General features: G+C 35.4%; 2 protein-coding genes across 9 annotated transcripts in view; both read right to left on the reverse strand.

Moving 5' to 3' along the window:
* Cda5 (Chitin deacetylase-like 5) overlaps positions 1-12,109 on the reverse strand; it is a 393,370-nt gene that overhangs the window by 35,611 nt on the left and 345,650 nt on the right. For all 8 annotated transcript variants that reach the window (XM_075296833.1, XM_075296832.1, XM_075296825.1 and 5 more), the window contains exons 4-5: positions 11,826-12,022; positions 500-767 (exon numbers count right to left, since the gene is read on the reverse strand). In XM_075296833.1, the coding sequence (XP_075152948.1) occupies positions 500-767; positions 11,826-12,022 (465 nt within the window). The remainder of the gene's footprint in view (positions 1-499; positions 768-11,825; positions 12,023-12,109) is intronic.
* Positions 8,037-11,072, reverse strand: LOC142226703 (uncharacterized). Its single transcript, XM_075296834.1, has one exon. It carries the CDS (start codon positions 11,015-11,017, stop codon positions 8,087-8,089), a length of 2,931 nt encoding a protein of 976 aa, XP_075152949.1. The 5' UTR covers positions 11,018-11,072; the 3' UTR covers positions 8,037-8,086.

The following is a 12,109-nucleotide window of genomic DNA, read 5'->3' on the forward strand; positions in this document are numbered from 1 at the left end:
CTCAGATCGACCCAGAATTTCACCACGACCCAGAATATATATGGGGTCTTAGAGCAATATTTCGATGTGTTACAAACGGAATGACAAAGTTATTGTACCCCCCATCCTATGGTGGAGGGTATAAAAATTAATTGAGTTTTGCAATCAACATCAATTAAATTTTTAATTGAGATTGATGCTACACACAAAAAAAATTTTTCTGATTCAATCACGAAATTAGTTGATCCAATTAATTTTTAATTGAAATGTCTTCAATCACAGAAATGATAGTATCAATTAAAAAATTAATTGAAGGTCAATTAAAAAGTTAATTGATCCAATTAAAAAATTAATTGATACTATTACTTTTGTGATTGATTTTTTTTTTCAATTAAAAAATTTGTTGAATGAATTAAATTTTTAATTGAATATTTTTTAAAACTCAATTAAAATTTTAATTGGAAAATTTTTCGTGACATTCTTTTGTGTGTAGTATCTACTTATTTTCAATTTCACTTACCTGAGCAATCAGATCATCATCATAATCCGTGTTATAGACCAAGGCTTGTTGATTCGTATATGTTGGCCTTTCTGGTTTGGATTGGGGTTTATAAGTCTCTCGTAGCGCGGATTGCGGTGCTGGAGTAGTGAAAATTTCCAATGGGCGATAGGTCGATTGTGGCTGCTGCTGTTGTTGTTGTTGCGATGAACGAATTGGTTGTTGGTATTGATGTTGTTGTTGCTGTTGCTGCTGATGCTGGGGTGGTTGTTGCTGATATTCTATATCCCTATACAAATCGATATCATCGTCATAAACAGAATAATAGTTATCATAAGGACTTTGTTCAGATTCTTGGATATCGGATGGTGGTATTAGTGATTGTTGCTGTTCTTGTTGTTGTTGTTGAGATGAATGTTGGGGTATTATTTGTGGTTGTTCTTGTTGTTCATGATTATTGTTTTGATTATGATGATTATTATTATTAATATTATTATTATTATTGTTATAAGACGAGGATGGCGCAGTTGTATTATAGTAATTACGATTTGAACTGAATGGCTGAGGTTGAGCTAATGTTGGTAATGGCGGTGGTATTTGTTGTTGTTGTTGATGATGTTGAGTCTGTTGCTGATGTCGAAAATGATTTTGGGTTTGTGTTGATGGTATAGTCTCAACAATCACGTGTTCTTGTTGTTGGTGGTGTTGTAATGAAGGCCTTAGATTTTGTATAAAAATATTGGCCGGTGTTGCCGATTGGGAATGTATTGATGATGAGGGAGATGAAGATTCAATTCTACCCATTCAAATACATATGTAAGGTTTTTTGTTTTGATGTATGTTTGTTTTGTTGCGTTTTTTGTGTTTGTATTATGTGTTTTTTTTTGTTTGTGTAAAGGAAAATGTTGTTGTTTTAATGTATTATGTATTTCATTCAATGTTGACATATTTTTAATAATTTTTATAAAAGCCATTTTTTTATATACAATTTGTTTTGGGATTTGCAATTTTGTTGGATTTTTTTTTTTTAACATAGGGGGTAAATTAATTTGATGATGATGGTTTATAACAATGATATTTATTTTTACACACACACACATAACAATTTTATGAATATTTTGATTTTTGAATATATACAAAGGAAAAAAATGAAAAAATAATAAGAAAAATGTTCGATTAGTTTTCATACAACTTAACTAATATACATCTAAAAAAATACAAATATTTGTTTACAACAACATATAAAGATGGAGTTTAGTAAAAGCTTGAAATATGTCAAAAGTGATTTTAAATAAAATATGAAATATTTAGAAAATGTGTAATGTCTGAGGATTTAGTTTGTTAGAAAAGCATTAGTATGAACTAGATAAACAGTTAGATTTGTTAGAAATAGTACAGTGAAAGTAATAATTATAAAAGGGTTGGTAAACATTAAAAGACCAAAGAAGATATTTGGACATAAGAGAGTTGCAAATTTTGAAAACTGTTGAAATTAAAAAAAAGACCTTTTCATGGCAAGAAATAGCAAGTACGACTGATATCTCGCGGAGTACACACCCAAAAAAAAAAGTGGCCCCACCGTGGAAGAAAATGTAGGTTTATTTTAGAAAATTTTAACTAAAATAGTTTTCTAATTGCAACATGTTACAAATAAGTTAATACTTTTTGTCAAATTGAAGAACACTTTTTTTAAATAATTAATTTTTTTCTGCTGTTTAAGAAAATTTCATATGTTGGAAGAAAAAATTGGATTTAAAAATTGTTAAAATGTCTTTAGCGCTATATGAAGTTCGAGACAGGTACAATTTTAGTAAAATTTACTCATTTGAGAGACTTATGAACTCAATTTAAGCAAACTTCTGCCATTTTAGGAAAACATGAACTACTTTATTTTTTAGTAAAATTGTGCACTATATTTGTATACAACTTTTTTTCTGATTTTTAGTTCACATCATTAAAGTTAGCAAAAAATTATTCAAATAAGGAACATTTACTCATATTGTGCAAAATTTGACTAAAATCAACTAATCTTCATGAACTAAAATAAAGTTCAATTGGCATTAGAGCCCCTTTTTTCTGGTTGCAGGGTTTTGTCAAGTTAAACGAAGTATTACCATGTGACAGTACCATAATAATAGTACCATATTTATTTCATTGATAACCTATTGCATTGTTTACAAGCCACCAAAAGCATTTTTGTCGGAGTGTTAAAAAATCATCGTGGTGGAGCTCAAGTGTATTAATCATATTTGGTTGGAAAATCAAAAATATCTCAAACCGATTCTTAACCGATCTTTATGAAATTTTATACAGAGTATATTTTAGGCACAAGGCCAAGCATGTGAGAGTTTGATTGAAATCTGTTTATTATTGGGATATACACTTAAAGAAGAGGTCCGTTTTAGAGCAACGAAATTTTAGACAAACGAAGTTTCCTTTCAAAGTAAAGATTTTTTCTTTTAAACAATTAAAAATTGTCATAAATTCGTGTTTATTTGCCCTTAAGCTACAAGCTTACAAAAGAAGAATTAAAGTGATGGAACTCGAGTACAATTGCTTTATATTTGGCTGGAAATCCACAAGTGGCTACCGTAAGTGCCCTCCAGCATGTTAATAAATAAATTTGTTTTCATTGGTCGTTACCATACGTCATACTGGCGGTGTTGCATCGCGTCCAGAAAAAAAGGACAAAACAAATCAGCACAAAAGGAGCTTCCAAAAAAGTAGTTTGGATCCCCAATCTGAGATCCGGAAGTAGTGCACACTTGGATCATCTGCAATGAATCTTACATGGGCTTGTCATAGGACGGAAGTACTCCCTTTTTGGATCCTTTGCATTGCTTTCGAAGTTGTGCCCTGGAAGATCATTTGAATGAAGACATTTAAAAAGCGAAAAATTTTTTTTTCAACCAATTTCACTTTTTTCATCCATATTTTTTATTACACTGTTATTTTCCTATTATCTAACTTTTACCATTTGAAAAGCTTTTTCGCTCCGACCAGGGGTTGAACCTGGGTTTGTTGGCACCATAACAGATCGCCTTAGCACACTCAACCACAAACGCCATTGAACACAAAGCGTCGAAACGTCAATTCAGCGGCAATTTTTTTATCAAATATTTTTCTAAAAAAATATTTTTTTTTTATGTTATACATAGTTTTTATTTTTTTATTTTCGGTATATATTTTCGTATAAATATATTTTTTCCATTAAAATTCAACAATAAAATAAAAATTCTGGTAACATGAAAAACCTTCTCAAAATAACTTCCATGGATGTGAAAAAGTCAAACGGCACAGGTTCAAATCCCAGCGGGAATGACATGTATTTTGTTTCTATTATTTTTTATTCTTTACTAATTTTCTATTTTTTTTTTTGTAAAATTGCGTACTTTCTGAGACTTATCCAAAAGAAGAAATGTTTGTGGACTTGTCCAAAAGAACTGCATCGAGAGTGGAAACAAATCATTGGGCTTTAGAAGAAGTGTTTGTAGACTTGTCCAAAAGGACTACATCGGAAGTTGAGAATTTTCCCAATTTCGGAGGACTTACAATATTGATATTGGAGGTTACTGGAGCCAAAGTGGAAGTTTCAAAACTCGTAGTCTGCCCCTTAAAGGTACTATAGAAATTCTTCATTTTCTGATTGGCTATAATGTTATATTGGAGATAATTGCTCTCTGTTGTGGTACTCGGAACATAGCCATGTTCTGTCCCATAATTATGGGCCGGTGGCTGGGGCAATTTCGTTTGATACGTTTGCTGGGATGGTAAATTTTTATTATTATAAAATCCTCCCACTGTACTGATTTGTGAGAAATGAGAATTGGGTGTTACTTTCACTGGGGCACTTTTGTAATCACCAAATGATGGAGGTGTCTGTGTGGAATCTTCTTGATGAAAAATCGATGGGGGATTCTGAGATGCGCTTTAAAAGAAATGTTTGTGGAACAATTTCCATTTTTTTTTGCTGGGAAGTTATAAACACCTGAAATTATCTGAAAAGTGAAGGCCAGATTTGATCGAAATCCATACCGCAATGGTAGAACTCTTGCTCTTGAGCTGAAGGGGTGCGAGAATGGATATTGAAATATTAGCTTGGACTAAAGCCATTGAAGTGCCTAAAAGTACAAGTTCTCACTGATGCACAAAAGAAAGTTAGACTGGAAAGCCCAAAAGTGTTGATACGTTTCCACGAAAGAGGCCAGATAACAAATTTAATTTTGTCCGATGAGAAGTTTGTTAAAAATCAAACTAATCGTGGTTACTTACTAAAAAGTTCAGCTGAGACTTTAGACCTGCGATTGGACACTAGATTTCAAGCGCCGCCGATGATGGTTAGGTTAGGTTAGGTTATGTGGCAGCCCGATGTATCAGGCTCACTTAGACTATTCAGTCCATTGTGATACCACAGTGGTGAACTTCTCTCTTATCACTGAGTGCTGCCCGATTCCATGTTAAGCTCAATGACAAGGGACCTCCTTTTTATAGCCGAGTCCGAACGGCGTTCCACATTGCAGTGAAACCACTTAGAGAAGTTTTGAAACCCTCAGAAATGTTACCAGCATTACTGAGGTGGGATAATTCACCGCTGAAAAACTTTTTGGTGTTCGGTCGTAGCAAGATTCGAACCCACGTCCTTGTGTATGCAAGGCGGGCATGCTAACCATTGCACCACGGTGGTGCCGCCGATGATAATGATGAGGGCCGCCATAAGGGCCGATGGTGGCTTCCCGCTTGCTTTAATCGACCTTGGGTTAAAATAAATGGCCAACATTATTAGGAAAATGTCCTAGAGACAGTATTGAAGCTCTGTGTAGACACAGATTTCGGCCGCAAACCATGGACGTTGCAACATGACTCAGCACCATAATACTCAACACATATCAACCAAGAGTGGCTTAAAAAGGAGGTTACCGAAAATGGTCATCAAAATCTTTGGATCTTAATCCGTTGAATTTTTACGCCTGGGGCGTTTAAGGTTGACACTAAAAATTACCAAAGAGTCGATCATTTTCTTTAGAAGCAAATAAAAACAATTTGAGACAATTGTCACAATGCTTCTAATATATTTGAGTTTAACAGGTTGACTGATAAGCCCCCGGTCTAACAAAGAAAAACAAATTTTTTGTCAAAATTTGACACGAATCATTTGAAGGTTGGTACTATAAGTCCCCGGTCTGACACATAGATGGCGTCGCTAGTATTAAATGCATATTATTTTTATATAGTACCAACCTTCAAATGATTCGTGTCAAAATTTGACGTCTGTAAGTCAATTAGTTTGTGAGATAGAGCGTCTTTTGTGAAGCAACTTTTGTTATTGTGAAAAAAATGGAAAAAAATGGAATTTCGTGTGGAATTTCTGAAGGGAAAAAATACGGTGGAAGCAAAAACTTGGCCTGATAATGAGTTTCCGAACTCTGCCCCAGGGAAATCAACAATAATTGATTGGTATGCAAAATTCAAGCATGGTGAAGGAGCACGGAGGACGGTGAACGCAGTGGACGCCCGAAAGAGGTGGTTACCGACGAAAACATCAATAAAATCCACAAAACGATTTTGAATGGCCGTAAAATGAAGTTGATCGAGATAGCAAAGGCCTTAAAGATATCAAAGGAACCTGTTGGTCATATCATTTATCAATATTTGGATATGCGGAAGCTCTGTGCAAAATGGGTGCCGCGCGACCTCACATTTGACCAAAAACAACAACGTGTTGATGATTCTGAGCGGTGTTTGCAGCTGTTAATACGTAATACACCCTAGTTTTTCCGTCTATATGTGACAATGGTTGAAACATGGCTCCATCACTACACTCCTGAGTCCAATCGACAGTCGGCTGAGTTGACAGCGACCGGTGAACCGTCTCCGAAGCGTGGAAAGACTCAAAAGTCCGCTGGCAAAGTAATGGCATCTGTTTTTTGGGATGCGCATGGAATAATTTTTATCGATTATCTTGAGAAGGGGAAAACCATCAATAGTGACTATTATATGGCGTTATTGGAGCGTTTGAAGTTCGAAATCGCGGAAAAACGGCCTCATATGAAGAAGAAAAAAGTGTTGTTCCACCAAGACAACGCACCGTGCCACAAGTCATTGAGAACGATGGCAAAAAATCATGAATTGGGCTTCGAATTGCTTCCCCATCCACCGTATTCTCCAGATCTGGCCCCCAGCTACTTTTTCTTGTTCTCAGACCTCAAAAGGATGCTCGCAGGGAAAAAATTTGGCTGCAATGAAGAGGTGATCGCCGAAACTGAGGCCTATTTTGAGGCAAAACCGAAGGAGTACTACCAAAATGGTATCAAAAAATTGGAAGATCGTTATAATCGTTGTGTCGCTCTTGAAGGGAACTATGTTGAATAATAAAAACGAATTTTGACAAAAAAAAATGTGTTTTTCTTTGATAGACCGGGACTTATCTGCCAACCTGTTATACTAAGGCCGTTTTCATTAATCACACTAATGACCCACTCACGCGCTAGTCACCACAAATTCATGGCACGGGCATACCTCTACTTTCATGCAGCGTGTGATGGCTTTGTCGACTGTTCTAAGACCATAATTGTTTCCTAAGATAGTTAATTCAACAAATCAAAACTGATTCTAAAATTTGATGTTATTTCCGGTGGCCCAAAGTTGTGATAATGGATATTTAAATTGGACCTCCCTGTGTATTTTAAATCGATATAGTTGTTCCGATTTACTATATTTCGTGGAGGCAGGAAGGCCTTTCTTTTTGATCAATAGAAATTATTCGATTTTTTTATTTTTAGGATTTTTTTTTTGTAAATCTTTTCAAATATCACATTGAACAAATGTTCTCGTAAGTACAAATATTTCATATGCCTTATAAAAAAATCCCTAAACTTTATATTATGTTCTTAAATCTGAAGAAGGAGACTTGAATGTGTACAAATATTTCGTATACCTTATAAAAAAATCCCTAAACTTTATATTATGTTCTTAAATCTGAAGAAGGAGACTTGAATGTGTATTTGCCAGACGTTGTTACTTCAAACATGACATAAGTTTTCCACGATGAGCTAGAATTTATAATTTTAAGTTACATTTAACATATTTATAGTATTAATTCATTACATCACTATGAATTGCAACTCTTAGTATATTTTATCCAAATATATTCTTTGATATTCCAATTTTTATTTTCTTATTCATTCTCATTGATGCAAGGATAAAGGCGTCCCATTTGTAGTCACCGTATTTGTTTAAAATTCCGTTATAAACTGTACAGTTGTTGGAGTTGGTTTCAAGGATATCATCACAATTTCTTTCTATTTTCAATAAAAGTATTCACAGTAAGAAAAACAAAAAAATACAAAAAAATATTTACAGGGTGTAAAGTGTCGTTTTGTTGGTTTTTTGTATTTTATTTGCTGTTAAACAGCAGGATTTCGGGTCAAGGGTAGTTATTTGAATAAAAAAAAAACTGTAATTTTGACCAAAAGGCCATATAAAAAAATATTACGACAGAATAATTGTTAAAACAAAAAGAGTTTGTTTGGGGTTGGTTTGGTCTGTTTTTTGGGGTTTGATTGGATTTTTGGATCATAACACAAAGTAGTTTTTTTTTCAAATTTCAACTTACACACTGTACTTGTTAGGTCCGTTCAAGTCCTTGAGATTCGTATTCAAACGATTGCTGCCAACTCCGCTATTTAAGGCCATACTAGACGAAGCCAATTGTAGGGGACGTTTTCTAAGACCTACGGTCTTATCCTTAGAATCTATTACAGTCAAAGTATTTGTGGCGGTGGTTGTGTTTTTCTGACTATTCCATTTATTTTGTCCCCTATGTCGATTTGGTCTTATGGTATAACGCATTTTCGGTATGGTCATTGTGGTAGTAGAATAAATAGGTCTGGGTGTTGTAGTCGTAGTCGTGGTAGTCGATGTTGTTGTAGTCGTTGTCCTAGTTGTTGTTGAGGTGGTGGATGAAGGTCTAGTAGGTTTATTGGAGGTTTGGGGAAGTTCTGAACTGAATTGAAGTTTTATTCCGGGCAGTTTTTGTTTAATCTCTTGGAAATAATCACTGGGGAAATTAATAAAGGAAGGTATCTGATTGGCTTGAATCTGGGTGGGATGTTGATAGAATTGTCCAAAGAAAGGTCGCCGAGTAGTGGTGGCTAGCACGAATCCTGTATCATAAATGGATACTGAAGATTTCAAAGGATTTTCGGTAGGACTTTGAGGTAGCAACATTTGTTGTCTAGGTGGAGCCATAGTTTCAGTCATGGGTACATAGGGTTTCATTTCGGGAGGTGGACGAACATCTGTTTCACTTTCATCTTCCTCCTCTTCTTCATATTCTTCATCATAGTATTCGGTAGTGGACGTTGTACTACTGGTACTGCTACCTATGGTACTAGATCCCTTCAAGCTATTCAAATAGGATTCATAACCTTTTGTGGGTCTTTTACTGGTAATATATATAGGAGTTACGGTAGGATTCATCGGTCCTTGCGAAGTTGATGGTATTGCTGGCGATGATGATGATGATGATGATGATATTGGTGGTCTCTCCTTATGAACTTCCTGAACATATTTCAACATATCCACCACAGCTGGATTCAAATGAGCCATATCATGAGTTTGTAGACTTGATATAAATTCGGGCAAATTGAATTGAAGTTTGATTGGAGGTTTCAACGATGAAGATGGCCTTGTGTGCTGAGACTCTGTCGTTGTCACGGGATTCATAAATGTTTGAAATGATTCCGGTTGAGATGCTGATGTTGCATTGGCATATGTGATACCAGTTGTAAATTGTTCAAAGCCTGGGAATTTTCCCAATTTCGGAGGACTTACAATATTGATATTGGAGGTTACTGGAGCCAAAGTGGAAGTTTCTAAACTCGTAGTCTGCCCCTTCAAGGTACTATAGAAATTCTTCATTTTCTGATTGGCTATAATGTTATATTGGAAATAATTGCTCTCTGTTGTGGTACTGGGAACATATCCATGTTCTGTCCCATAATTGTGGGCCGGTGGCTGGGGGAATTTCGTTTGATACGTTTGCTGGGATGGTAAATTTTTATTATTATAAAATCCTCCCACTGTACTGATTTGTGAGAAATGAGAATTGGGTGTTACTTTCACTGGGGCACTTTTGTAATCACCAAATGATGGAGGTGTCTGTGTGGTTCTCTCATGTAAAGGTTGATTATCCAAATGGAAATAGCTAAAGTTAAGAGCTTGTAATTTCTTTCTCTGCTCCTTAAGTTCCTTTAGAGATTGCAATATGTATGGTAAGAGATCCTTGTCATTCACATAATTCAAAGGTCGTATAGTTGTACTCGTACCCAATGTAGAAGAAGATCCCGTACTGCTATAATAATTTCCAATTATAGGTCTAAAATCATTTTCAGGATGTGGTTCTTTGAGAGAAGGTGGAGGTGGTAAGGATAAATTATAGCCTGTATAGACCACTTTGGGTTTTTGTTTATATGACTGGGGTTGTTGCTGCCCCACGATCTGGTAATTGGGTTTGTAAGCGGAATTCAGGGAATTTATGGAATTTAAGGGTGAATAACTGGGCGTTGAAGGTGGTGTTAAATAGGGATTGAAAACTCCAAAGGAATAGGCTCCTTGTTGTCCCTGTTGATGGTGGTATTGTTGTTGCTGCTGCTGCTGTTGTAGATGGTGATGAGGTACCGGATGTTGTTGGTAAGGATTTGTTTCTATAGAGCGGTAATTGTGACTAACCAATGCCTGTGGAGTACTTGTCCATTGGGCTCTTTGTCTTGGTCGAGGTGGATGATTTGGTCTCAATTGACGTATGGTCCGTACCACCGATTCAGCTACAGCATTATCATTGGTATCCACATATTCCATTTCCTCTTCTTCGGCAGATCGGATTATGACTTCAGTACGAATTTCATTCATGGGTAAAAGGGGTTCAGTTGTTGTAGACGATATAGGGGAATCTTCTTGATGTTCTAAAATCTTCACTCTGTTATTTAAATTATCACCAGAACCGTTTGTTGTAAGAGATATAGGATTTTCGGATTCAGATCTTGGTTCGTCAGTGGATCTAGAAGAATCTTCATAGATTTTTGGAGATTTCGCAACTTCTGGTTTTTTCTCTAAATTTTGAATGAGAGCTTCAGAGTCGGCAATCATAGGTAGAGTTTCTGAATCTATTGTGGTGGAGAATCCCTTAATATTTGATGATACATCGGGAATCTCGGGTAAGGTTTCTGTACTATATATATCAGAATCTATTTTACTGGAGAATCCCTCTTCTTTGCGTGGTGGAATACTGTTACTAAAAGCTTCTTGAGAAGATGCAGTACTGGATAGTTCAAGGTTCGATTTATCTTCCATGTCCTCTTTTAATTTTTCATATTTGGCAAAAGCCTCAATTGTAGCAACATCTAGAGGGAATTCTTGAGATTTTTCTTCAGACGATATTGTTTTTTCGGTGCCATTTCCCTTAGATACCAATTCCTTTAAATCCAATAATCTTTTGGTATTCTCCATATCTTTAGCCACTCGGGTGGTAAGCAAAGTCATAAGGTCATCCGTAGATTTTGTGTTAAATTCTGGGCCATAAAGTTCTTCCACCAATGATTCAATTTCCTTCAGAGTTTCTTCAGAATTTAACGCACTATTAGAATCTTCGTCATCGACATTATTTCCTTTTGTTTCCCCTCCGAATGCCTTAGGGTCCACTGTTGTAGCTGCGGAAATCTCCTTATGTGGTCCAGTGATTTTTTCTTTTTCATTTTGTACAACTAAATCACGTTTGTAACGTCTATGGTGTAAATTGAGGTCAAGATCTTTGGGGTCTATCGTATGCGTATACTCATCATCGTCATTACCATGATCCAGTCTATTGTTTAAGTCAAGGTCTAAGTCATAAGTTCTAATCGTATGGTTATGGGTAATATTTGCAAACAAAAAAAAAAAAAACACAATAAAGTGCCAGAGCCAGTCCGTCATTTGGTCAGAGAATGTGATTTTTGGTGCAGTTGCATATGCATTTTGAATTTAGATGAAGTTTTTTTTTTTGATTGAAGTAGAGATGGTTTGTTTTAGCGAGTTCAAGTATTGAGCGATGAAAATTAAAGATATTGAGTTTTTGTTCGATAGAGTTAAATAAACAAAATAGAAAAAAAGAGCATTAAATGATAGATTTGAGTATATTGGACAAATAAAAGCATAGAGATAGAGAGTAATGGTTTCTCATTTGTTTTTAAATTGCCATAAAATACATTAAAAGCCACGGTTAATGAGAATATTTCGCACTAAGATAGTATGATCAAGAGCGAGAGAGATATGGTTTTTTAATTGCAATCATTTTCCGAGTTTAATACCTTACCTGTATTGTGTTCCAAAACTATATGAAATGTATTTATCATTACTGGGTATAGCATTAATGCTAGCCTGATGCAGAATACCATCACGATCCTTTTGCACTTGACTCACTGTACTGGGTTGACCACGATATACACGTTGTTGACGATCTGATTCTTCCTCTTCTACGGGCGGAAGGCTTTCATGGGCATCGGCATAAAGCTAGAAATTTGTAAAGAATTTCAAAATTATACACAAGTAAGATACAGATGTAAGGGCTTTGTAGTAGCATACTTATCATACCTATTA

This window comes from Haematobia irritans, chromosome 2 (genome assembly GCF_050003625.1).
Source record: "Haematobia irritans isolate KBUSLIRL chromosome 2, ASM5000362v1, whole genome shotgun sequence".
Lineage (NCBI taxonomy): Eukaryota > Metazoa > Arthropoda > Insecta > Diptera > Muscidae > Haematobia > Haematobia irritans.

What these genes read in the sequence shown, in the direction of transcription:
- LOC142226703 (XM_075296834.1), bottom strand. Translation starts at nt 11,017, where the DNA reads ATGACTTTGCTTACCACCCGAGTGGCTAAAGATATGGAGAATACCAAA.